Raw genomic sequence first — 23345 nt, forward strand, 5'->3', positions numbered from 1 at the left:
CGAGACGATTCCCGTGTCCGCGGGGTGCGAGGAGCACCGATGATGAGTCGACTTTTCGCAGCACCGCGGCAATCCAAGCCCGAGAGAGAGAAGAACGAACTCAAAGGGCCAGCCGATGGCCAAGCCGACGGGATGGATCAGGCTCATGGCACAAACATCGGGAGCAGCAAGCAGCGCGCCCTGCCTGCAAAAACTCTCTTCATGAACAACGATGACGACCACACGACACGCCTCGCGGCCGCCTGTGGCCCGCCCGCCCACGCCTTCAAGCTCGCCGGCTCGCACTCTGGAAAGATGGCGATTCAAGCACCACGCAACGACGACGAGTCGACGACCCGTGTGTGCGTACAGTTGCCGTTTGAGAGCGTACCTTGTCGCCCTTCTCGGCCAATGCTGCCCAAAGTACGGACTTGCCGGGCCCAGTCCGACCAAGCGCGGAAGGAACGCTAGACCCGATGCGGAGCTGGTTGCTCTTCTTTTCCTTCGCATGCATTCCATTCCGCCCAGCCGGCCTTTGCCGGCGGCTGTGTATTTCGCGTCGACGTCCATCGGTTGCCACATACGTAGCGTGTGCTGGTTTGGAGAGACACCAGCTTCTGCTTTGCTGCCGCATCGATATCTGGAATGAAGACCTCGTTTGTGCTGCTAGATGTCTTTTCGTTAAACCTACGCAGCGGAATCACGAGCTGTTGGGAGAGTCAAAGCACACGCATGCTTCTCCAAATCGCTGACCCTTCAACTCAACTCAAACTAAACTGCACCAACAAAACCCACCTTCACTGCCTCCTCCTCCTCCTTCCTCGTACAAGGCCTCCACCAAGTCGTCCTCAGGCTCTCCCAAACAAACAAACAGAATACTCCCCTCTTCCCTCCCTCTCCCTTCCACCACCATCGCCTGTCCCTCGTAACACGCAGCTCCGGTGCTCCGTCCACCAGATCCGTTCCCCGTGCTCCGTCTGTCTATCCCAATAATGCCTTCCTGCCCGTCCGCCCGCCCTCTCGATCCCATGTTGCTCGAGCCCTACCCTGCCTTTACTTCCCCTGCCCGTCTGACTATCCCTCCTACCCCATCCACACACCCATTAACCATCCGTCAAGTTCCTGCCATGCCACGGCATACCAACCATCAAGCACCCACAATGCCGTCGTCCCGCTTCTCAACTCCCGATCCCCGAACACACTGCACATTGGATAAGGGGGCTCGTGCACGTCATGAATATGCATGAACCCTCCACGGCCATGGCGTGGATGCGATGGAAGGTGGTCCCGACAGCGCGGTGCCGCGCCTGCGCATGCTTTGCGCGCTCGCGCGCTATTGGCGCGTGCTTTTCCGTCCGTGGAGGCTTGGGAGCAAGACGGAAGAGGAGGCGACGACCCCGAGAGGATGCCATGGAGCCCGGATGGGCGGCTAAGGATTGCTTGCTTTTTCTTTTTTCTGGGGCCGAGAGGGGAGGGTTGAGGTCAAGGTTCGTCGGTGTATGAGTGGGAGCCGTGGTGGGGAAGTAACTTGGGGGTCGAGGAGGGGATAGGTGATGCTGATGCGTTAGGAGCAGATGCGTCTGAAGAGCACGGTCTACGTGACAAAAGAGAATTGTAGGAACAGATACAATCTATTTCCCCACCTGAGGGGGTAGACTACAGCAAACAAGCCAAATTACTCCCAGCCAGCTGACCTTTGTATGAGTGACATCCGTTAATGAACAACCGTCCCGACACATTAGACCTTGATAGCCTTGAGCGTCTTGTACTTCTTGCCGCCCATGCCGCTGCCGCCTCCGCTGCCGCCACCACCACCTTGCTGCTGGTTGGTGTTCTGTGTGGAAGTGGTCGTTGTCCCTCCAGTACCGGGTTCGCCCTTCTTGTCGGTGTAGGCGTATTGACCGCACTGGGCCATGTTAGCAAAAAGTCCAACAAGAGGCATGCAATGGGAGAACTGACAGATGCAAACGTAACAATGTCGACCTCCGTTGTGGGGGACCGGGGGCAGCCGTGAGCCTCGCGGTCGTTGTTGCACTTGTACGCTGTGCCCTCGCCTTCGCCTTCAGTGGATCCGCGTACGCCTCCTTGTCCTTGTCCATTCCCATTGGAGGTCGTCGTAGTGCCGGTACCAGTGCCAGAGTTCTGTTGGGTGGAGGGAGGCGGATTGGTAGTAGATTGAGTGGTGGACGAACCACCATCAGAAGCAGGCTGGTCACCGATGCCGTCGTGCATGCCGATCAACTCCACCCAGTAGAGACCTGCGTAGGAACGGCCGAGAGAAACATCATCAGAGCAACCAGCGAAATAACCGGAAATTTGAGTAACTTCTCCAGTCGCCTGAAGGTTCTCGTCAAGCTTGGGCACACGGTCGAAGGTAAGGTTCCTGTAGCAGAAGTCCTCGATACTCTCCGAGAGGAGCTGGCGCTGTGTGCAGAAGGGAAGGCCATAAGCCCAGACGACAATGACACCATCCAAATCTGTGGGAGAACTAATGGAGTCATTAGCATTGGGAACTTCGTCGACCGCGTGTGGGGAAGACACTTACATCTCTTTAGCGAGTAGAAGGGAGTAGGCAGGCCCGACATCTGAAACTGGAGGCAGTGGAGGATTCTCGCCAATCTTTCCAGGCACACCCTGAGACTTGACCTGTTCGGTGGTCTGGCCGGTCGTGGGCGACTTCATGTTGTTCGGGTCCGTGTTACCATTGGTATTAGTCTGGGCCTTGGGCAGAGCAAGTGCTCCACTCGCAAGGAGAGACGCGATGAGGGCTTTGCCGAATCCGAACATATTGATGTTTGAACCTTGTGGGTGATGAGATGGGAATGACAAGGTGATTGCGGTAAAGAAGAAGCTGAGGGGGGTTGACTCTTTGTATATATAATGTACACAGCGGGTTGGCCTCTCCACCAAGTGTACCTTGTCCAAGATGCTTTCACCCGTATTCTTAGAACAACTAGATTGCAGGATTTCCACTAGGCGAGCTTAGTGGCATCGGAACTGAAAGATTCTGGCGACAGTGAGGTGCAGAGGCCACATGCAGCTTGGCCATGGGGACGTGGAGACAGACAAGGTCTGGGGTTGGTGGACTGATCGGCATGCGAGAGTCTACCCAATGCCTGCCACCGCCCAAAAGCCGTATGCAGCCAACGCTTGGGAAGGCGCTTCGAATGGTAGACTTGCAGCGGTAGCAAGGCTGTAGGTGAGGCCGTGCAAGGACGAGCGTAAGTTATTGGTCGTTTTCTTCCTCACTCGCAGCTTTTACCCGGCGTCCGAAAGTACCGTTTTCTTGAGTTTTGTAGGCAGGCCAGGGAGCTCGCTGCTTCCAGTGGATACCTGTGGTAACATTCTCGAAATGTGATTTGCGGCAATCCATGAAAAGAGGTGCTGTGACCAGCAGGTAGACCAAGTACCAAAGTTGTTCTAGAAACCAGGGTCTGGTGGCGGCGGCAAGGGGGCTTGCTTGGTCATGGGCGGAGCATGGCCACCCCGAGCGTCTCTGTCCTGAATAAGATTTTTTGCTTTCTGTTCCTGCATACGGCGTGGTCTTGGTGCTTGGAACAGCTGCCATGGCATTGTTTGGCTCACCTGACAGTTTGCCAACGGTTCCTAGCGTGTCTTGATCCGCTTGGCCCCCTAGAAGACACCCAAGCCGTTCCTGGATCTGGAAAACAACATTGCATCGAGAGACTGAGGGTATGCTTCAAGGCCGCGATGCGAGCGCTCGTTGAATGCTGTAGCTGAATTCCAGTGATTGTGCATGGAGTTCCCAAACTCTTTGCGCGTATCACCCCGCTTCTGGGGACAGACGCGTGTTCCTGCTTGGTACTGCCACGCTGTTGCGGAGATCGCTGACCAAGAACGTCCACAGTGGGACTGAAAAGTTGATGCCTGAGGCGCACAAGGGCCGTTCCGTCCGCAGCCGATTAGTCACTCCAAGAAGTCGTGGAGGAGGACAGCCATGTTAGACGTTCCGCAAGAGCCTATTCCAACATGGTTATTACTCGCAAGGTTCTGCAAGCTGTGCATCAACAGGAGAGCTCGGCGCATTGTGACCGCATGCATGAAAGACTTTTGATTGAAATGACGGCTCGTGTTGTTCTCCACACTTTGGCAGCAACGTGCTCGTCGCATGTCGCAGATGGAGTTGTCGAGGTGGTTCCGCGAGCTCGGTTGTCCTGCAGACGTTAGATTGATCCCTGTCGCAACAAGAAACCGTACCAAGAGACATCCCCGTCCTAGCCTTACAGACTCACCTTAGCAGCCTTAAACCCTGGTTTGCTATTTTTACTCCACCAACGATGTTCACCTTGGAATTGGCCACTTCGTCCAGAGCCTCAAGGCAGCACGTCGGTCATTTGCAAATCCAGCGACGTGGAACGGGTTGGGAAGACGGGCCAAGCGTGCAGCAGAGGTTTTCAGGAACGGTAACCAACTTGCAAGCCAAGAGGTACGGAAACTTCATAGCCGCGCCCCAAACGGGCAAGAGTGCAGCACGTCGGGCGCTGACGACACCAGAAGGACATCCATCCGGGCGACAGTGGCGCTAGTTGTCGGGAGAGCCGTTACAGTGGCGTCGACCTAGCTCCCAGCAGAGCACGGCAGGTAAGGCGAAAGATGAATCTGGTCTCACCGCAGAATCGGTGAAGCAGAAAGTGGAAGACCGAGGCCCACATCCGATGTGATAGAGTTAGAAGCTTGCTTCCATGGCGGTAAAAGGCGAAATTGGAGAGCTTAATGCCGCCTTGTTTACCAAACAAGAGGCGTGGCCTGAAGTCTAGCAGGCTAAGCATACCTTCGATCCTCTAACTGGATACTCTGCAGGGTGGCTGGATGCGACTTCTCCACCTCTGCTTTGAGCGACACCGGCGCATGGCTGGTGAATGCATCACGGGTGAAATTTGCTCTTATTCGGCCACGTCCATTGGTGTGTTCCTGTAGATTGTTGCGCAGTGGATCGGCCCTCGCTCACTCCCGAAACTCTCTGAAATGAACAGCTGCATCTTTGGAGAACAATTGATGCCACAAGGGGAAATTTATCGCATTGCTCATCAAATGGTTTCGGAACAAGGAAGAGTTTGGCGGAAGGAGGGTTAATCGATCGCAAATACCAGTCAACGCTCCTCAATGTGATTGGATACTTACTGGGCTCGGCAGGCACACCACGAAGGCTATGCTGTGGGGCAGTCGCAAGGTGCGGATGCTTCCAACAAAGCTCCAGGAACCAAAGCATGATGGGCAAAGACACGCCACTCCTTGACATTCAATTTTCGCTATGTGCTCTCCACTTGCGCAACACCAATCGCAATCGGGATATCATACTAGGAAATAAGGCCAAGGCAACTCAAAGACAAAGGAATCGTATCGACAATCCGGAAATGGAAATTTGTGCGCGTGTTACGCATCTCCGACAGGAACGATTACCACTGAGTGTCTCGTGCACCAGCACCGTCGTCGGTGGCGCCATAACGTGCAGCTCTTGCTTTGGAGCGACCCGTAATGTCTTGCCAGGTAGCATTGAAGCGTCGCCCCGTGCTGGCAAGTAAGCCTTCCTCTTCCTCTTCTTCGAGGTCGGCGTCGAGTTGGTTCGTATCGAGCTTCGGCGTACGGAACAAGGTGGTAAGGAAGAAAATGAGGTAAATTGCTGGAAAGGTAAGCGCGCAATCTCGCATAACGACGACCAAACCTACCGAGAAATGCAAATTGAGCCCAGAAGTCGACAACCCCAAAGAAAGGGAAATTGACCGTAACCCGGTTAATGAACGTGCTAACCACGCTTGGCGTGCAAACATCCTTTGCAACTGGGTTCTTCGCAAGCTCAGTGCATGGCTTGATTGCACTCTTGTTGTTAGAGCAATCTGGTTGTCCTCCCGGAGTTTCTGCTGGTCGATCGCAATATGTCTGCGGGCCCCAGGTCGAGTATTGAGGTGCTATGATCATCGCAACCGAGTAGTTGATGGCCAAGACGATGAGAGTCAACAGGACCGTCGAAAGCAAAAGTGCTTGCGGGCTGGTGTGACCTTTTCGAATCTTGAAGATGGTGACCCACAGAAATCGAATGCCAACGGTTGCAATGCCGGCCACTGACGCGCAGAACAGGAATAGGAACAGGAAGAAGAAGATTATGTAATCGACGGGAAAGACCTTGGCAGACTGCACCAATATCCAATTGACGGGCTGGAAAATATTGATGTGTCCGAGTATGTATCCACATCCGGCTTTGCAGATGGAGTTTTTGGCCTTGTCGATGCCGGTGATAAGCATAGATGCAAAGATGACGAGAGCGAGAAGCATCAACAGAACACCGCCGAGGAGCTTCAAGGGTCTGAAGATAGCTTCGATCTTGATCCAGGTCTTGACCAACCAGCTACGATCTTGGCCACTGGACTCGGCGGCTAGACGTTCCCGTCTCACAAGCGTGCGCTCTTCTCGCAAAAGAGCCTCAAGCTCTCGTCGATCACGGGAGTCTAGTCCGTCTTCACGACCTTCATTGCGGCGCTCGAGTTGCCTCTGTCTTTCGCGGTTGGATTCAAGTTGACCAATTGTGCTTTCGACCAGTGTCGGGGTCGAAACTGAAGGAGCGGACTTGATCATAGCGACTGGCAGCAGAGCCATGCCACTTGCCGTGTACAAAATATATATTAGTGTGCCGATGGTGATGAGTAGGCCAAGGGAAAAAGTAAGGGCTCTTTCTCCGTCTACCAGCGCGTAAGCATCAATGGTGTCTCAAAAGAATGACGTCACTTACGATTCTCAGCCAGCAGGTTCTTGAAGTAGTCGAGATCCAAGTGTTTGTGCTTCGTGCTCCTTGCGGCGGGAACGAAGAAGCCAACGAGGAAAAGAATGACGACCAAAACGATGAAGGCAATGGTGTACTTGAACGCGCCCCAAATTCGTCCTCCGACGGTTTGGGTCCCTTCGGCCTCTGCCCCCTCGTCGTATTCCTCGTAAAAGAAATAGGTAAAAGGGACCACGAGAAGACAGAGGAAAGCATCCAACGAGTACAAGGTGTAGTATAGGACTTTCAGCGTGAACAGAATGTCATCGACTCTGTCTGGCGTAGCCCAATCCTTCTTGCGACCTTGTTTGGAGATGTTGGTCGAGGAGACTAGCGCGACATCGACGGGCATGAGCAGGACGGTTGCCAACAGGGCGCTTGTAGTGAAGATGCAGATTGTTGTGACGGAGGCAGCCCGATCGCGTGGAGTCTGGTAAAGGTAGACAAAGATGGAGGCGATTGCCAGTAGAATGACGATGGCAATGGCGTAGGCCACCCATATCAGGCTGGTCTGGATGAGCGCCATGGCGGCGATGGAGTCGAGGTCGAGGGTGTTGATCAAGAGACGGGTGCGAATTGAAAGGGCGACATGGGCGGACGAAGGGTAGAAGAGGGAGGCGAGGACGAAGCCTGCTTTTGGTGCTGACCTGACTGGAGCGGACGTCGACCGATGACGCTATACCAGCGGCATTGAGGAGGAGCTCGCGCTTGGACCATCATGCGGTACCTGCGCTGGGAGCTGATCGGCGCCGGGGGAGATGGGTCCGCGTCTCTCTCTCAACTTCCGACGCGACAACATTTCCACAACAACCACCTCACCACAGCAGGATGCCCACGTCCTTTGTGACTACCAATCCAGCCCATCATGCAGGTCTACACTGAGCTCACCCCGCCGACCGCCGTCTCTTTCGCCGTAAACCTCGACTTCCTCGGCCCCAAATCGCACAACCTGGTCGTCGCAAAGACATCGCTGCTGCAGGTCTTTGAGCCCAAATCCGTCGTCACCGAGGCCAGCAAAGATGCTCAATCTCGATTCTCACCCTCGGCCGAGGCCGGTGAGCCTGCCGACATGTTCGTCCAGCGAACCGAACACACCACCAAGCTTGTGCTCGTTGCCGAATACCCTCTCGCCGGGACCGTCACCTCAATGGCTCGAATCAAGGCTCTCGAGACCAAGTCTGGGGGAGACGCACTTCTGGTTGCTTTTCGCAATGCCAAGATGAGTTTGATTGAATGGGATCCACAGAACCATGCCATCTCTACCGTGTCAATACACTACTACGAAGGGGAGGAGTTGCAAGGCGCTCCATGGGACGCAGACCCTAGCCAGTATTACAATTTTTTGGCTGCAGATCCGAACAGTAGATGCGCGGCGCTCAAATTCGGTGCTCGCCATTTGGCGATTTTACCCTTTCGTCAGCTCGGTGACGATTTAGTCGAGGGCGACTACGACCCCGACTTTGACGAGCCTATGAATGAAGCTTCGGCGCCACAGGGTCAAGAGACCAACGAAGATGGCTCGACTCAGACGCCGTACAAGTCGTCTTTTACCCTGTCGCTGCCGCAACTGGACCCAACTCTTACTCACCCTGTGCACCTCGACTTCTTGCACGAATACCGCGAGCCCACGTTTGGGATAATATCTGCACCAAAGGCGATGGCTGCATCGTTGCTCTACGAAAGAAAGGACGCTCTAAGCTACACGGTGTTTACTCTCGACTTGGAGGAAAAGGCATCCACGGCGCTGCTTTCCGTGCCTGGTCTGCCCTATGACACCCGTCAAGTTGTTCCACTGCCATTGCCTGTTGGCGGTGCCCTTCTTGTGGGTGCCAACCAGCTAATCCATGTTGATCAAGCGGGCAAAACCAACGCGGTGGCGGTCAATGAATTTGCAAAACAATGTTCTTCGTTTCCCATGGCAGACCAATCGGACTTGGGCATGCGACTCGAAGGTTGCCGCATCGAGCAGTTGTCATCTGAAAATGGTGACTTGCTAGTCGTGCTCAAGAATGGTAGTTTGGCCATCATCAGTTTCACTCTCGACGGAAGATCTGTCTCTGGACTCTCGCTGCACCGCGTGGGGCAAGAGAAAGGAGGGCTGGTTTTGGCAAGTGCGGCTTCTTGTGCCACCAGTCTTGGACGCAACAGAATGTTCATTGGCAGCGAAGAGGGCGACTCTGTGGTGCTGGGTTGGACGCGCAAGACCGCACAATTGTCCCGCAAGCGCTCCCATGCGGAAATGTTGGCCGACGATGCCGATCTGTCCTTTGATGAAGAGGACCTCGAGGATGATGACGATCTGTATGGAGACGGCGCGACAACCACCAAAGCCGCAAGCAGCTCTGCGGAGCTGAATGACCCGGGCAACTACACCTTCAGAATCCACGACTCTTTGCCCAGTCTTGCCCCAATCAAAGACATTGCGCATGCAACCCACAAACAACGAGACTTGACCAGTAGTACACCTGTCAAATCGAAAGACGCTGTCGATCTCGTCATGGCCACGGGCAGAGGACAGGCCGGTGCCATTGCAGTTGTGCGCCGAGAAATTGATCCTGACGTGCTTCGCAAGGGGCAATTCTCGGATGCAAAGGCAGTTTGGTCTATCCATGCCAGAAAACCAGCTCCTGAGGGCATAGAGCTCGCCGGCAATGATGATGCAGAGGCAAAGCTTTCTGCAGATGTGGATTATGACCACCTCCTAATCGTGTCCAGGTCGAACAGCGCAGGAGGTGAAGAGACTGCAATTTACGACATAACTGCAACGGGCTTTGAGGAGAATACCAAGGGCGAATTTGAGAGAGAAGACGCTGCCACTATCGACGTAGGAACCATTGCAGCAGGTACACGCGTTGTCCAGGTCCTCAAAGGCGAAATTCGGACTTACAACTCCGGTAAGTCAAATGTTCTTTGTAAATGTGCTACCCATAAACCTTCACCGTGCCTCGAATGTGTCAAATACGAGAAAAGCCAACAGGCTTGGGCAATTGTGGAGTGTGCAGGCATTCTGCTCTGCGGAGACATGCAACCCGAACCTCCAAACAAGCACTTCATTTTCACGTTGTCGCTTTCGTGGGTCATGTACCCCCTCGAAAAAATCCTTTCGCAACGGTCGGAGACTTTGAGGGAATGGGCAGAGTCGCGTCAGATCATTCGCCAGTTAATCAATAAAATGTCTTCCCTGCACACCTTCCCCTGTGCCCATCGTGCTTCGTCCAGACTTTGGTTTTCGCGAGCATCTGGCTAACGTTGTTTCCTTGCAGAGCTTGGCCTCGAGCAAATGTTGGTAATGGAAGATGAGAATGATCAAGAACTGCGGATCATCAGCACGAGCTTTTGCGACCCGTACATCATGGTCCTTCGTGAAGATTCCAGTGTCATTGTGCTCCAGGCAGACTCCAACGGGGAGATGGAAGAGATTGACCGTGGCGACGCCCTTTTGTCCACGAAGTGGCTCTCTGGATGCATCCACAAGTCAGCATCCACTGGTAACAAGCCTTTGGTGTACCTCCTAAGCGCCGAAGGAGGTTTACATGTACGATTTCTCTTCCCAAATCAAAGAGCAGATTTGCTGATTCGGGAGCCAGGTCTTCGACCCAACAAATTTCTCAGAGCCCGTCCACGTCGCTACCAGCTTGTGTTTCCTGCCCGCCTATCTGACTGCAGATTACACACCCAGGCGCTCATCTGCCAAAGCCACTCTTACCGAAATTCTCATGGCCGAGCTGGGTGACAACGTCTCCAAGTCGTCTCATCTCATCGTAAGCTTTTCCCCGGAAGCAAATAAGATGCTTGCACTAACTGAAGCGAGGTTCGTACATCGTCCAACGACCTGGTTCTCTACCAGCCGTATCATCAACAACCTCAGGAATCAAGCCAGCCCTTCACCAGTAACCTGTGTTGGCTCAAAGTGCCGCAGCCGAAGCTCCCAGAGTTTTCAGAAGAGCCGGCGCTGGAAGCCGAGGACATGGCATTGGGTCGAGAGTCGATTCTGACTACGCTGTCCAATGTTGGTGGATACAGTGCGGTCTTCATGACGGGCACCTCCCCGAGTTTCATCCTGAAAGAAGCTTCAAGCTTGCCCCGAGTCATAAAGCTGGGATCAAAGGCGGTGAAATGCGTCGGCGGATACCACACTGCAGACATCGAAAGAGGTTTCACCATGGTCGACCAGGATGGCAAAATGCAAGTCTGCCAGTTGCCCAAGGGTTGCAGATATGGTGACATTGGATGGGTGGTCAAGAAGATGCCCATGGGACGAGATGTTCAGAGTCTCTGCTACCATCCAGCAAAAGACATCTTCGTCGTAGGGTTGGCAGAGAAGGAGGACTTTACCATGCCCGAAGACGAGCACCACCCCGAATGGCGAGACGAAGGTAGGTTTCAAGATGTCTGGTCGAGGATGCGTCTACTTACATGCTATCAGATGTCACCTTCAAGCCTCAGGTTGAACACGGTTCAGTGAAGCTCCTCGATGCGGACAAGTACATAGAGATTGACTCGTATGGGACCCTTCTACTCGTTAGAAATTGAACATGCTGACCTGATTCAGATTCGATCTCGAGCCCACCGAGGCCGTCCTCACCATCAAAGTCTTGAACCTCGAGGTCAATGAGATAACACACGAACGCAAACCTCTTGTCTGCATCGGCACAGGTTTTATTCGTGGCGAGGACCTGCCCAGCCGCGGCTGCATCTACGTCTTTGACGTGATCAATGTTGTTCCTGAGCCCGGCCACCCTGAGACGAATCGCAAGCTCAAGCTCATTGCCAAGGAGGAAGTCAGGGGCCCAGTCACGGCTATCACGCAGGTTGGCAGCCAAGGCTTCCTTCTCATGACACAGGGACAGAAGTGCATGGTCAGAGGTCTCAAGGAGGATGGCACTCTGCTTCCTGTGGCATTTATGGATATGCAATGCTACGTCACTGTCGCCAAAGAGTTGGCGGGTACTGGCATGCTAATTTTCGGCGATGTTGCCAAGGGCTTGTGGTTTTCTGGATACACGGTTGGTACACCCGAATATCCAAACCGAAATTGACTTGGCTTACTAACTGTCTCATAGGAGGATCCTTACAAGATGATTCTCTTTGGCAAATCACGTACGACCATGGAGGTCATGGCGGCCGACTTTCTCCCGCATGAAAAGGATCTGTTCATGATGGTCGCTGACGCAGATGGGGACCTGAATGTGCTGCAATACGACCCAGACCGTTCGTAGCACCCAAACCCACTTCGAAACAACTTTTAACTGACACTGTATATAGATCCCAAGTCCGTCAGCGGTGCGCGCCTACTGCACAAGTCGACCTTCCATACAGGCCACTTCATCACGAACATGACACTTCTCCCCTCGACGCTAACACCAACACCAACTCAAGCCGACGGCGCCCTAAACAACGACGCCATGGTGATCGACGGCGAAGACACCAAACCCGGCGCCTCGGTCACGCACCAAATCCTCATGACGACGCAGACGGGCGCGCTGTCGCTCGTGACGGCCGTCGACGAGCAAATGTACCGCCGCCTCAACGCCCTACAGACCTTCCTGACCGCTTCGCTGGATCACCACTGCGGGCTCAACCCGCGTGCGTACCGCGCCGTCGAGAGCGAGGGCTTTGGCTCCCGCGGTATCGTCGACGCTGGCCTGGGTTTGCTGGGCCGTTGGGCTGAGCTGCCGAGTGGTCGCCGCGCTGAGGGATGCGCGAAGGTCGGTGTTGAGGAGTGGGTTGTCAGGAGTGACTTGGAGTTTGTTGGAGGACGGGGCTTGGGGTACTTGTGAGAGATCGGGATGAGGGATGGGGGAGTGAGCGGTAAGTGCGTTGGCTGGAACTGATGCTGGCAGACTCAACATCTGCCGTGCAACGACATCGCGATGGATTTGAATAGGCGAAACATGTGTGATGCAACCAAGAGCTAGAAACAAAGAGTTCCTTCCTTTATCCAGACTCCGAAAACTGACCGGTCCACTTGCTTTCCGAATCTCATATTCTTCAACTACTGTCGAAAGGGTCGAGAGAGTACGCTAATAACCTCCCCGATTTGCAAAGCCTACATTGCCGAGTCGCAGTATGTTGTGCAGCACGAACTTGGACGTCGGAATAAGCATAAGACTCGTCAATCGAGTGATTGAAGCTAGGAAAGTATGTCCCGGACCTGACAGAATCTAGTAATCAGTCCTCCCGAAAAGCGCTACCCGAACACGACTTCCTTGGCCGTAGGACACCACATCTCAAACACCTGGAACCCCGCCAGCCTCCCGTTTCCATCACGTAGTCATCTCTGTCCAGTTCGGTCTCTCTTGGTCGGTCCAACATTAAGAAGCACCGCCAATCTCTTTCCTGATTCGCACACCTCGCAGACACTTTTCCGAAAAGGCACGACACGTCGAGCTAAGGTTGACAGATAAGCTTCTCCGCCTCGAGCTTGGTTCGGTTCGGGCGACCAGCTGGACGGCGTCATCGCCTCATCGGCATGCCGTCAGTCTGGCCTGATGATCTCCTCCCGCAAGCATGGATAGGGCAAGTAGGGCTACCTACCTTCTGTGTGTCCGTGTTTGGATCGACGTCCAAGTCGTCTTGCCTACTCTGAACTATGCAAAGCCATTGGCTGGTCAATTAGCTGGCTGGCGACCTAAATGATGGAATAGAGCGGAGTTAACGGAGTAACGGCGGACAGCGCTGGAGTTAGCAGATCCTACAACGATATACCTACGCGAGGTTCTTGGCAAACGGCGGAATAAATACCTGTACTGCTCCTTCTGCAGCGGATGGCTGGCGAGCCGACCCTTGTATCGTCTACCTGTCACTGTCGGGAAGAGAAGAAGGACTGAGATCATCGCAAGCGGAGCTGACTACCCTGATAGTGCGTAAACCATTTGATGATGGCAGCATTTTTTTTCTTCGGGGTCACGCGAGAGCCAAGAAGCGGAGAGAGACGATAACGACAAACCGCAAACCCAGATCCGGATGATGATTCTTCCTTCAGCCTGAATGGGCCGTACGTACGAAAATTTGCCAGACCGTCCGTTTCGACCGTTCGCTCGTCGGCGAGAATGTCAGAGACATGTGGAGCACCGTCGCTAGCATCACGACCAAAGACCGAACGATTTGATACACCAGACGCGTCGAGGAGTTGCGTGATAGTCGAAGGCGGTAGGTACAGAGCCGTGCGGGCGGTGGGATGTTCGGTCATGTGGGGGTAGATCAAAAAAGAAGGCGAGCCAGTCATCCAGCGCGAAGCTGGGGTTGGGCTGGGGGTGGAGTCGCTGCGAGTGGTGGACTAACTGGGGGAATGTGGGAACACGGCGGAGCGGAGACTGGGGTCAGGCGCCAGCTGATACACACATCAACACATCATACGTCCCATGTCGCTACTCGCTCGGTACAATACGTTGCTGGTTGGGGGAGAGAGGAGCGGAGGATGGACGGAGTATATATGGGGGCGTCCGGGACGTACTTCGAAACTTGGTTGCGAGTGTATGGGCACTTCGCTTCTGATGGTGTCGCTACTCTTTGGCTGCGTTTGGAAGTGCGCTTGGTCGTCCATTATGATATTCGAATAGTGGTGTTTGGTTCCACTCAACTGGTAAGTGCTCTTGAACCTTTGGACGAGACTTCTTCCAATTCATCACTGACTTAACTTGTGCAGTAGCTTCTCTTGGTCCGGAGTTTGTTCGTGCTGCGTGAGAAGTCTTGGTAGGGTCATACCAGTTTAGGTTCGATATTCTTTCTACCCTCCTGGAGTCGCATCCTACACATAGAAACTTGCTGACTCTGTTTCACAGGTCTATTTAGTTGCTCGATACTCTCAATGTCAACGCCCATACAAGTTTGCTCCCTTTCGAAGGCACGTCTGTCTTGACTTCTTGTCGCTGGTCAATGAAGCAAGACGAAGAAGCAATGCTTCATTCAAAGGCAATCAATGAAGAGCCCAAGCGCCAGGAGCCTCCTTCCGTTCTCTGACGGATGAGGTCATTCTTGTCGCCCACCGCCTCGCCGTCACTGACAAGTCAACAAAACGTTTCGGTCTCAAGTAGGCTCGAGCAAGGTCTTGGATCAACTGCCCCCAACGAGTCATGTCGGTGAGTGGTGGTCTCCTGCCACCCCTGGTGAGTCGCGTGCGCTCGACATGAATCCGAAACACTTTTGCGGCCTCTTTTTTGCAGTCAGCTTTTCCGTCTTCTACTTCCTTATCCGATTCTTCCATTCCAAGTCCACTTCTCCATAACTCTCACAAAGAAGGACTGGAGAAAAATTCTCAAGTGCGCTCGTCCATCACCGGCTTGATTTTTCCCCGGAATTTTATTCCCGCCAACATCGGCAACAATTGAACCGAGCCAAATGACCGAAAAACAAGGCAGGCGACGATGTCCCATAACAACAATTACTTAAAGAAAAGAGCCCGGTGGATTCGGAGAACGGAGCGACAGGGGTACCGGAGTGCCGAAGTCCAGTGAGGTATGACGAGCGTCCGGTGCCAAGGATAAGCTTCCCCACGACAGCACCCCACGATTCCGCATGGCTGGGCAACTCGGCTCCTCACCTTTTCATCACCCCTAATCATTCGATCGACCATGGAACTCTCCGTCCCCGAGGACTACCCGGCCCACATGGCATGACGCCGCAGAGGTGCGTGTCGACCAGCGTGGTGTCGCCTTGGACGTCCTCCGCACCGTCAGGCCAATCCCACGGGGCCTTTGCGCGCTCCCGACCAGAAGTGGACGACTTCTCACCACGCTCACGCCGTCACGACTCGGCATTGCTGCCATGCGCGCCATTGCAACCTTACCCCAGACCCAGGCGATGGAACCAGAGTCGGAGCCGCGCCGCCTGCGCGCCTAGAGGACCTCGTCTCGAGCACCGCTGTCGCGAGCGAAGCTATCTCTGGATATCGCGATTCTTCCACTCTTGAGTGTGATTTGTGTGATGGGCTATCGGTTATCAAGAATGCTGGCGAGCCGCGCGGACGGTGGAATGATTTCTCAACATCGAGCTGGCAGGATGCAAAGGTCGAGAGAAGGTGCGTGGGTAAGCTTTTGAGCCGCAAAAGTCTCCGGTCAGGACCCTCGAACCAGCAGACTGGAGTGCTGGAGAAAGTTCGGGACATATTCCGGGGGTGGAGAAGATGGAGAGTCAGTACGAGGGGAAGCACGAGTTGGGGAAGCCGGGCCTCCAGAATCTCCATCTCGGCCGCGCTCTCGGTCCGAACTTTTGCCTCAGGCGGTTATGATTCCACGACGGGCTTCGTTGCCGACCCCGACTGACCACGAGGACACAAGGACATTGTTCTCCAAAGTGCCGCCGCCTCACGGCCCCCAGGCACTGTCGCCGTCCGGAGTACGAGGAACGACGGCGGTCATCGAACCCCTCAACCGTGGAAAGTCCCGGACGACGTGACCCGTCTCGTCTCCCAGGCCATCACTCTACATCTTACTTCTTCACTGAAGGCCTGAGGAAGAGCCAGGGCATATGCTTGCGCGGTACACCATGTTTCTCCAACTCCTCTCGTTACTGGTCAAAGAATTCAGTTCTCGCATTTGGCGGCCAGGCCCGTGCCATGCTCTCGGGCCAAACCTACCTTCACGGCGCGTGGTCCTACCAGCATTGCGGATTTTCTCCGGATATTGTTCATGATGATTGACCATGTGCCCTCGCTTGGACGGCCAAAGGACTTGGGGGTGGAGCCTCTGCATGCCCGCCAACTCTTTTCACCCCGCAAATTTACTTTGTGGAGCTCCTTTAGCCATGGCAGTCCTCGCCAAATGACGTTTCTATCGTGACATGGGCGGAGCAGAGGCCCTTGGCAGGAACGTTCCCCAGTCCATGTAGCAATTGATGGCGGAAAGGGCGTGCCGACAAGCTGCCGTCGTTGTCTTTAAGTATGCCTGACGACCCGGGAGCTGAGGATTCTCCAGTTAGGCCTCGAGCAACTCGACATTGACAATGGCGCCTCTCACGACTTTGGCTGCTCTCTTCCTCGGCGCTGTAGCAAGCGTCGAGGGAGCCCAGGACTGGGACTCTGCGGCATTTGCCACTAGCCCTCCTGTTTACCCCTCCCGTAAGTTTGGAGACGAGTTGGTGGAATGTTGGGAGATGCTGACTTTCTTGTAGCCAACATGACTGGCGCTGACGCTGCCTCCCTCTCTGGATGGGCTGCTGCCCTGGAGAAGGCCGAGGCTTTCGTTGCCAACCTCACCCTTGAGGAGAAGGTCTCCCTCCTCACTGGTGCCCCTGGACCTTGCGTTGGGTAAGTTCAGAAGCAAAGTCGTGGCACAAAACTACGACTGCTCCCTGTGACTCCACAACACAAACTAACTTGCCCAGAAACATCGCCCCTATTCCCCGTGTTGGCTTCAAGGGTCTCTGCTTGCAGGATGGCCCTCTGGCTATCCGCCAGGCCACCTACGCCAGTGTTTTCCCCGCTGGTCTCAGCACCGCGGCCTCCTGGGACCGTGACCTGATGAAGCTCCGTGGCCAGTACATTGGTGAGGAATTCCGCGGTAAGGGCAGTCAAGTCTACTTGGGCCCTGTCGCCGGTCCTCTTGGACGCTCTGCTCTTGCTGGCAGGAACTGGGAAGGTTTCTCTCCCGACCCTTACCTCACTGGTGTTGCCATGGAGGAGAGCATCATCGGTGTTCAGTCTACCGGTGTCCAGGCTGTTGCCAAGCACTGGATCGCCTACGAGCAGGAGACTCAGCGCAACCCTGAGGACACTTTCGACAAGGACACTATTCCTAGCGTTGACCAGATCATGTCCGTCTCGTCCAACGTCGAGGATCGCACCATCCACGAACTCTACACTTGGCCTTTCGCCAACGCCGTCCGCGCTGGTGTCGCTTCCGTCATGTGCTCGTACAACAGGATCAACGGCTCCTACGCCTGCCAGAACTCCAAGACCATGAACGGCATTCTCAAGGGCGAGCTTGGTTTCCAGGGTTACACTATGTCTGACTGGATGGGTACCCACGGTGGTGTCGCTTCCGTTGAGGCTGGTCTTGACCAGACCATGCCCGGTGCCTGGAACTGGGAGCCTACCCTCCCTGGCGTTCCCTCTTGGTTCGGCGGCAACCTGACCAAGGCTGTCGAGAACGGTACCGTTGCTGAGTCCCGTGTCGATGACATGGCCAAGCGTGTCATGACTCCCTTCTACCTCCTTGGACAGGACGAGGGCTTCCCTGGCGTTGACGCTTCCAGCGGCGCTTACCCCATGAACAACCAGTTCGAGCCTGAGAGCGACTGGCTCGAGTCCTGGACTGCCGCCGGTGCCATCAACACCGAGAGCAACGTCGATGTCCGCTCCAACCACTCCAAGCTGATCCGCGAGCTTGGTGCTGCCGGTATGGTCCTGATCAAGAACAACGGTGCCCTTCCCCTCAGCAAGCCCAAGGACATTGCTGTTGTTGGCAACGCTGCTGGTGACGTCCAGAACGGACTCTACTACCACGATGTCAACTACGAGCCTGGTGTCCTCCCCGTCGGTGGTGGATCCGGCTCTGCCCGCTTCGAGAACGTTGTTGCTCCTCTTGAGGCCATCAAGGCCCGCGCCAAGGCCGACGGCACCCACGTCCAATACATCCTCAACAACACTCGCCTCGTCACTCCTGGTGGCTTCCACGACATGATCTACCCCGTCCCCGAGGCCTGCCTTGTCTTTGTCAAGGCCTGGGCTTCTGAGGGCGCTGACCGCGACAGCCTCGAGCTCGACTGGCAAGGAAACGAGGTCGTTGAGCAGGTCGCCCAGAACTGCAGCAACACTATTGTCATCACCAACTCTGGCGGCCAGAACGTCATCCCCTGGCACTCGCACCCCAACGTCACCGCCATCCTTCTTGCTCACTTCCCCGGTGAGGAGTTTGGCAACAGCGTCGTCGACGTCCTGTACGGTGACGTCAACCCCTCGGGTCGCCTGCCCTACACCCTCGCCGAGAAGGAGAGCGATTACTACTTTGCCAACATCACCAGCTCCGTCAGCAACCCCAACGACACCAACGCTTGGCAAGCCGACTTCACCGAGCGCCTGCTGATTGACTACCGCCACTTTGACTACTACAACCTGTCGGTGCCCTACGAGTTTGGTTTCGGTCTCTCGTACACCAACTTCTCCCTGTCGCCTTCCATCACCGTCAAGCCCGTTTCCAACAGCTCGATTGCCGGCGTCCCCGCGCCCACCACCTCTGCCGTCCCCGGTGGCAACCCCGCTCTCTGGGAGGACGTCTACACCGTCACCGCCACGGTCAAGAACACTGGCGCCGTCACCGGCAAGGCCGTTCCCCAGCTGTACATCCAGCTCCCCGCCTCCGCCGGCGAGGGCACCCCCGTCAAGCAGCTGCGCGGCTTCACCAAGATCGAGCTCACCCCCGGCGAGGAGAAGACCGTCACCTTCACCCTCGCCCGCCGCGACCTGTCCATCTGGGACGTCGTCTCGCAGGAGTGGAGCGTGCCTTCGGGCACCTTTGGCGTCCACGTCGGCTTCTCCAGCCGGGACATCAAGGCCAAGTCTTCCTTCTCTATCTAAAAAACTTCTTTGGTGGTTGTTGAGGTGTGGTCATGATTGATGATTTGCCCGATTGATGCATTTGCATGGCTTTTGGTTGGCAAGAGGGATTACACTTGTATCGACTGTAAATATTTCGCTACTCTTAATACAATGCCTCTTTGAATCACTTTGTCTGTTTGTTTGCTCAGAAATGCTGCCTTGACTGATTGTTGTCCATGGCTTGAGTCGCTTGGAAGAGAGCGACCTTGCGCCCAAGACCAAAGAAAATTTATTGACATGAGTAATTTATGACTGAGAAGCCCCAGGTCCTTCGATGAGATTTTCTCAATGTTAAATTTGCAAAAGAGCCTGAAAAAAGCAGACAAAGCGGGCCAATTTTGGCAGCCACTGTATCCATTGTTTGCTGTTTGGCGCAACTTGCAAAATTTCTTTGTTAGACACAAACATTCCCCATGCTTCGAATCATGCACCACCAATCGACTCACCCATGAGCGCAACATGTGTCGGCGTTGTTTCTGGTGTGGTAAAGCTTGGCGTCGCGGCTGGCTGCTGAAGTGACTGACCGCTCTTTGTGCGGTCGCAGCGAGAGGGACAAGGACTTGCTGTTGTTTCCATGCTCCCAAACAGCTATTACACAGGAAGATGTCACTGCTTGAAGGTGAAAACATATTGGACGCTTCTAGGCTCGATGCGCATCTTGGCGGTCGAAGTGTTTGGGCGCTGCGAAGGGCCGCTGCGGAACAAACTGAAGACTCGCCTTTCCTAGTTTTCGCGCATTGCCGGTATCCCAGCGTAGGAGGAGTCGCCGAGTCTTGGCTGGAAAGTATCTTGGGCGAGCTGGGGCTTGATGTGCGGTGGTGAGGGTGAAGTGTCTGCGTCGTCTGGACGCTCTTCGAGGCAAGACTGCAAGGCGCATATAGCAATCTTCAAACAAAGCGTTCAAAGCCGCAAACAAGAAACCCATGAATCCAAAGTGAGCCAACACGTCCAAGTGCCAGAACAGCCGGTAGAGCGGTGTGCCACCTGCAGCCAGCCGGCAGCGCGCCCGCCGCACCTCCCATCACCCCCCAGCGCCGTACCCCTTTCGTCACCACCTCCCCTCCTCCACCGGCGCCAACCCTCCGCCGCCTTCTATGACGCCATCTCCTCGTCGCCTCAGGCGTCAAGCTTACGTTTATTCACAATTAAGCGAGGCCTCCAGACGACTATAAAAGACTTCTCCCCCCTCTGCCAGACGAACTCTTTTCCTCTCTTTTCATACTTACCTAGCCATGCCGAGTGTCCCACATGAAGACACGAGGCCGGCGGTAGGCCCTGCACTGCACAACGCGGAGGCTGACCGGTGTGAAGTTCCCCCGGGGGCTCCAATGGCGCAATTTTTGATGGCTGCTACCTACGCTTTTTTCATTGACGCTTTTCGCCTTGTGCGGGACGTTGAGGATGATTACCTCTTGCTTGCTTGGTGGAGTGAAGATTTTGCCTGGTGTTGATGTTTGGATGGCTGTGGCGCGTGGGTGGTGTGCTGGAGAGGTGTTGTTTGTTGGCTGGTTGTTTGGATGGATGTGCTGGACGCGCAACACAAGGCGCATGCCCGCTGACTTTGTGAGCTTGAGAGGCGCCATCTCTCGGCGCATGGATTGAGCTTGAGGTCGTCGTCAATGAGCCTGATGTCGTCGTGATGCCATCGTGATGGTGTCGTGCTACCGCCGCTGAGCCATTGTGGATAGGGCCTCGCAGCTCAGCTCTCCATGTAGATGTTGATGAGACTCTGGAGCCGGTTCAAAGGCAGTATCTTCATCTTTTATCACAGCGGCAGTACAGAACGCCGAGAGGATTACCAGGCAGCTTGCGAAAAGGCTCTTCATGGAGCGGTACGATCACACTGTCCATAGAGGCTCTCTCGGCGTAGCCAAAACACCAGCTGTGGCCGCAGGCCGGCGCCCTACTCTGGGCCATGACGCGAAGCACCCAGGCGCGCTCCAGCGAGCCGCTGTCGTTTTCAACTCAAGATCAAGCCTATTGCGTTGCCCACTTGCCTAGAGCGTCGCTCAGCGCTCAGATCACGTCGCCCTCAGAAATTCGCGGCAAACGAGACACACGGGCGGGCTCACAGCTGGCCAATTCCTCCTAGTGTGCCTGTTATCTGAGCTATTCACACCCACTCACCCATCTGTCGACCCAGCCTTTCGGTAGGGCATTGCTCGTTGGTGTCTACGTCATTTCGCCTACAGCCCCTTCCAGCTCTTCACGCCAAGATGCCAGACTTTCTGCTCCTCTTTCTACTCAAGCTCCTCGGTTTTGGACCTCTGGGGCCCATCGCTGGTCAGTACCGGTGCCTTGAGTGCGCATCTCTACGCTGACAGCCGTCAGGTTCATTCGCCGTGTGGTTCCAGTTTTTCTTTGGACCTGTCCCTGCCGGTGGTTGGTTTGCACTCTTTCAGAGCGCCGCGATGGGCGGCTTGGGCCGCGAAGCTCTGATGAAGCTCTTCTACACATACTTCGCTCGCTTGGTTGCTCTTTTCAGACTTTTCAACTGGCCTTTTGGCTACTGGCCCAGCGGAGTGGCTCCTCCCGATGGTTTTGCTGCCACTTATCAGAACGCGACGACTGTCCAAGACGTTACGGCTCTACCTGCTTGTCAAGTTGCCATCCTGGAGTCTCTGATGCGCTTGATCTTCTCCCCGCCGGGGCTGCTTCAAGGTGCGTCTGCTTCTGGTCTGGACTCTGCTAATGCAGGCTGACGGGTGTGCTCTAGAGCTTCTGAGAAACATGGCAAACGCGGCTTACGAGAACCGCCTTTAGATTGCGACGCATACGATGTAACCATGTGCCTTTCAGTTCATTCATTCGAGGACAACTTGAGGAGAGAGGGGCGGAAACGTCATGGACAACCAAATAGTGGACCGGCACCCAGCCGCCGTGGCACATAGAGGTGGGGGATACAATACTGGAGAAGCTCTGAGGCACAAGATAGGAAGAAAGAAGTTCATGAGAACCAAGGACTGGGGCTTGATTTCCAAACTCCTTCTTCCAGTGCTTGTGAACGCACCTCAAATCTGCGTACAACACAGAGAGTCGTGTGCGAAGAAAGCTGCCCCAGAGCTTTGCGCGGATGGGTGAGCAAACGCGCCGAAGCGAAAGGCATCGCCACAAAAGCCATCGCCTCTCTAGGATCCCGCACCGTGGCTCAAAAGGAACCCGCCGAGCAGCGGCGCAACGGACATGATGGCTGCTCCAGTACCATGGGAGAGGCAGGCAGGCGACCTATCAAAGCACGTCTCAGTCCCTTCGGACTTCCGCAAAGAAAGGAACGAGGCATCTCTCACTACAAGCATCCATCCAATCTGCCTCGCTCAGACGTTCCCATCCTCTCCTTTCCAACGACAAGCCCTTCGACTCTCCCACTCCACTACTGGTGACGAAGTGGCCTTAAACCTCTTTGACTGGCTGCCAGGCTGGCTGCCCACACATTCGTGCCTTGAGGAGGTAAACACTGCGAGAGATGCTGCTACACTGCAGCGAATGGTGCAGCAGCATCTCTCGCAACGGCACGGCCGATGGGAAGTGGTGGACAAAGGGCCAAATCCCAAAGGTGCGCGGGCAGCTAGGCCAGTCCCGGGTAGAAGAATGGGCAGGTGGGTATGTTGGGTCAGTTGTGCAGCCATTTTTGCGGTGCGCAGCGAAAGGAGACTGAGTACTGGAAGGCTGCAGTATTTTCCGAGTAGCTCGTTTTGTCTGTCGCTGTCGCTGAGGCCGGGAGGTGGGTAGGTAGGTAGATAGGTAAGTGCTGAGGCCGTTGGAAGGTGCTGTGCTGTCTGTACCCAGTCAACAACAACAACACCACCACCACTTTCGCTGTCGCTGCTATAGGGCGTGTCTCCGTAATGTAGACGTCTAAAGAAGAGCAATTAAGCAAGCCCACCCAGCAGCAACCTCCGCAATATCAAATCCACAAGCCACCAAACCCTCTCCCTGAATCTCACCGCACCCGCCGGCCACAAACCTCCCCACCACTCCCTCCCCTCCTCCCCATTCATCTGCCATCCCACCACATCCCCCACACCCATCTCACATTTATATTCCCAAACTTCAGTC

The 23345-nt window shown here is 55.0% G+C and overlaps 6 protein-coding genes across 6 annotated transcripts; 4 read left to right on the plus strand and 2 right to left on the minus strand.

Moving 5' to 3' along the window:
• Positions 1-1592: 1592 nt before the first annotated feature.
• BKA78DRAFT_49943 (uncharacterized protein) lies at positions 1593-2812 on the minus strand. Its single transcript, XM_066893278.1, has 3 exons — positions 2525-2812; positions 1939-2467; positions 1593-1885 (listed from the first exon to the last, which is right to left on the minus strand). The coding sequence occupies exons 1-3, from the start codon at positions 2764-2766 to the stop codon at positions 1718-1720; spliced, it is 939 nt and encodes a 312-aa protein (XP_066739074.1). The 5' UTR covers positions 2767-2812; the 3' UTR covers positions 1593-1717.
• A 2091-nt stretch (positions 2813-4903) lies between these two features.
• On the minus strand, positions 4904-7402 carry BKA78DRAFT_326388 (putative lysosomal cobalamin transporter). The gene is made up of 3 exons (XM_066889430.1): positions 6725-7402; positions 5667-6674; positions 4904-5620 (listed from the first exon to the last, which is right to left on the minus strand). Exons 1-3 carry the CDS (start codon positions 7278-7280, stop codon positions 5397-5399), a joined length of 1788 nt encoding a protein of 595 aa, XP_066739075.1. The 5' UTR covers positions 7281-7402; the 3' UTR covers positions 4904-5396.
• A 142-nt stretch (positions 7403-7544) lies between these two features.
• Positions 7545-12717, plus strand: BKA78DRAFT_326391 (CPSF A subunit region-domain-containing protein). The gene is made up of 8 exons (XM_066889431.1): positions 7545-9648; positions 10018-10289; positions 10342-10515; positions 10566-11130; positions 11181-11256; positions 11307-11760; positions 11818-11965; positions 12020-12717. The coding sequence occupies exons 1-8, from the start codon at positions 7620-7622 to the stop codon at positions 12532-12534; spliced, it is 4233 nt and encodes a 1410-aa protein (XP_066739076.1). The 5' UTR covers positions 7545-7619; the 3' UTR covers positions 12535-12717.
• Positions 12718-15504: 2787 nt separating this feature from the next.
• Positions 15505-16545, plus strand: BKA78DRAFT_49962 (uncharacterized protein). Its single transcript, XM_066893279.1, has 2 exons — positions 15505-15773; positions 16033-16545. The coding sequence occupies exons 1-2, from the start codon at positions 15680-15682 to the stop codon at positions 16392-16394; spliced, it is 456 nt and encodes a 151-aa protein (XP_066739077.1). The 5' UTR covers positions 15505-15679; the 3' UTR covers positions 16395-16545.
• A 151-nt stretch (positions 16546-16696) lies between these two features.
• On the plus strand, positions 16697-19268 carry BKA78DRAFT_299884 (glycoside hydrolase family 3 protein; the record flags this gene model as incomplete). Its single annotated transcript, XM_066887123.1, has 3 exons — positions 16697-16811; positions 16865-17000; positions 17078-19268. 3 exons carry the CDS (start codon positions 16697-16699, stop codon positions 19266-19268), a joined length of 2442 nt encoding a protein of 813 aa, XP_066739078.1.
• Positions 19269-22169: 2901 nt separating this feature from the next.
• BKA78DRAFT_49994 (uncharacterized protein) lies at positions 22170-23088 on the plus strand. Its single transcript, XM_066893280.1, has one exon. It carries the CDS (start codon positions 22473-22475, stop codon positions 23016-23018), a length of 546 nt encoding a protein of 181 aa, XP_066739079.1. The 5' UTR covers positions 22170-22472; the 3' UTR covers positions 23019-23088.
• The last annotated feature ends 257 nt before the right edge of the window (positions 23089-23345 follow it).

The sequence above is a fragment of the Phyllosticta capitalensis genome (assembly GCF_038381095.1).
Source record: "Phyllosticta capitalensis strain CBS 128856 chromosome Unknown BKA78scaffold_12, whole genome shotgun sequence".
Classification (NCBI taxonomy): Eukaryota; Fungi; Ascomycota; class Dothideomycetes; order Botryosphaeriales; family Phyllostictaceae; genus Phyllosticta; species Phyllosticta capitalensis.

What these genes read in the sequence shown, in the direction of transcription:
- BKA78DRAFT_49943 (XM_066893278.1), bottom strand. Translation starts at nt 2,766, where the DNA reads ATGTTCGGATTCGGCAAAGCCCTCATCGCGTCTCTCCTTGCGAGTGGA. An exon ending in CTTCTACTCGCTAAAGAGAT is followed by an intron (nt 2,468 to 2,524) that starts GTAAGTGTCTTC and finishes TGACTCCATTAG; the next exon opens with TTCTCCCACAGATTTGGATG. An exon ending in ACATTGTTACGTTTGCATCT is followed by an intron (nt 1,886 to 1,938) that starts GTCAGTTCTCCC and finishes AACATGGCCCAG; the next exon opens with TGCGGTCAATACGCCTACAC.
- BKA78DRAFT_326388 (XM_066889430.1), bottom strand. Translation starts at nt 7,280, where the DNA reads ATGGCGCTCATCCAGACCAGCCTGATATGGGTGGCCTACGCCATTGCC. An exon ending in GAACCTGCTGGCTGAGAATC is followed by an intron (nt 6,675 to 6,724) that starts GTAAGTGACGTC and finishes ACGCGCTGGTAG; the next exon opens with ACGGAGAAAGAGCCCTTACT. An exon ending in GGCTCAATTTGCATTTCTCG is followed by an intron (nt 5,621 to 5,666) that starts GTAGGTTTGGTC and finishes TTACCTTTCCAG; the next exon opens with CAATTTACCTCATTTTCTTC.
- BKA78DRAFT_326391 (XM_066889431.1), top strand. Translation starts at nt 7,620, where the DNA reads ATGCAGGTCTACACTGAGCTCACCCCGCCGACCGCCGTCTCTTTCGCC. An exon ending in AATTCGGACTTACAACTCCG is followed by an intron (nt 9,649 to 10,017) that starts GTAAGTCAAATG and finishes GTTTCCTTGCAG; the next exon opens with AGCTTGGCCTCGAGCAAATG. An exon ending in GCGCCGAAGGAGGTTTACAT is followed by an intron (nt 10,290 to 10,341) that starts GTACGATTTCTC and finishes TTCGGGAGCCAG; the next exon opens with GTCTTCGACCCAACAAATTT.
- BKA78DRAFT_49962 (XM_066893279.1), top strand. Translation starts at nt 15,680, where the DNA reads ATGGGCTATCGGTTATCAAGAATGCTGGCGAGCCGCGCGGACGGTGGA. An exon ending in GATGCAAAGGTCGAGAGAAG is followed by an intron (nt 15,774 to 16,032) that starts GTGCGTGGGTAA and finishes CGAGGACACAAG; the next exon opens with GACATTGTTCTCCAAAGTGC.
- BKA78DRAFT_49994 (XM_066893280.1), top strand. Translation starts at nt 22,473, where the DNA reads ATGATGGCTGCTCCAGTACCATGGGAGAGGCAGGCAGGCGACCTATCA.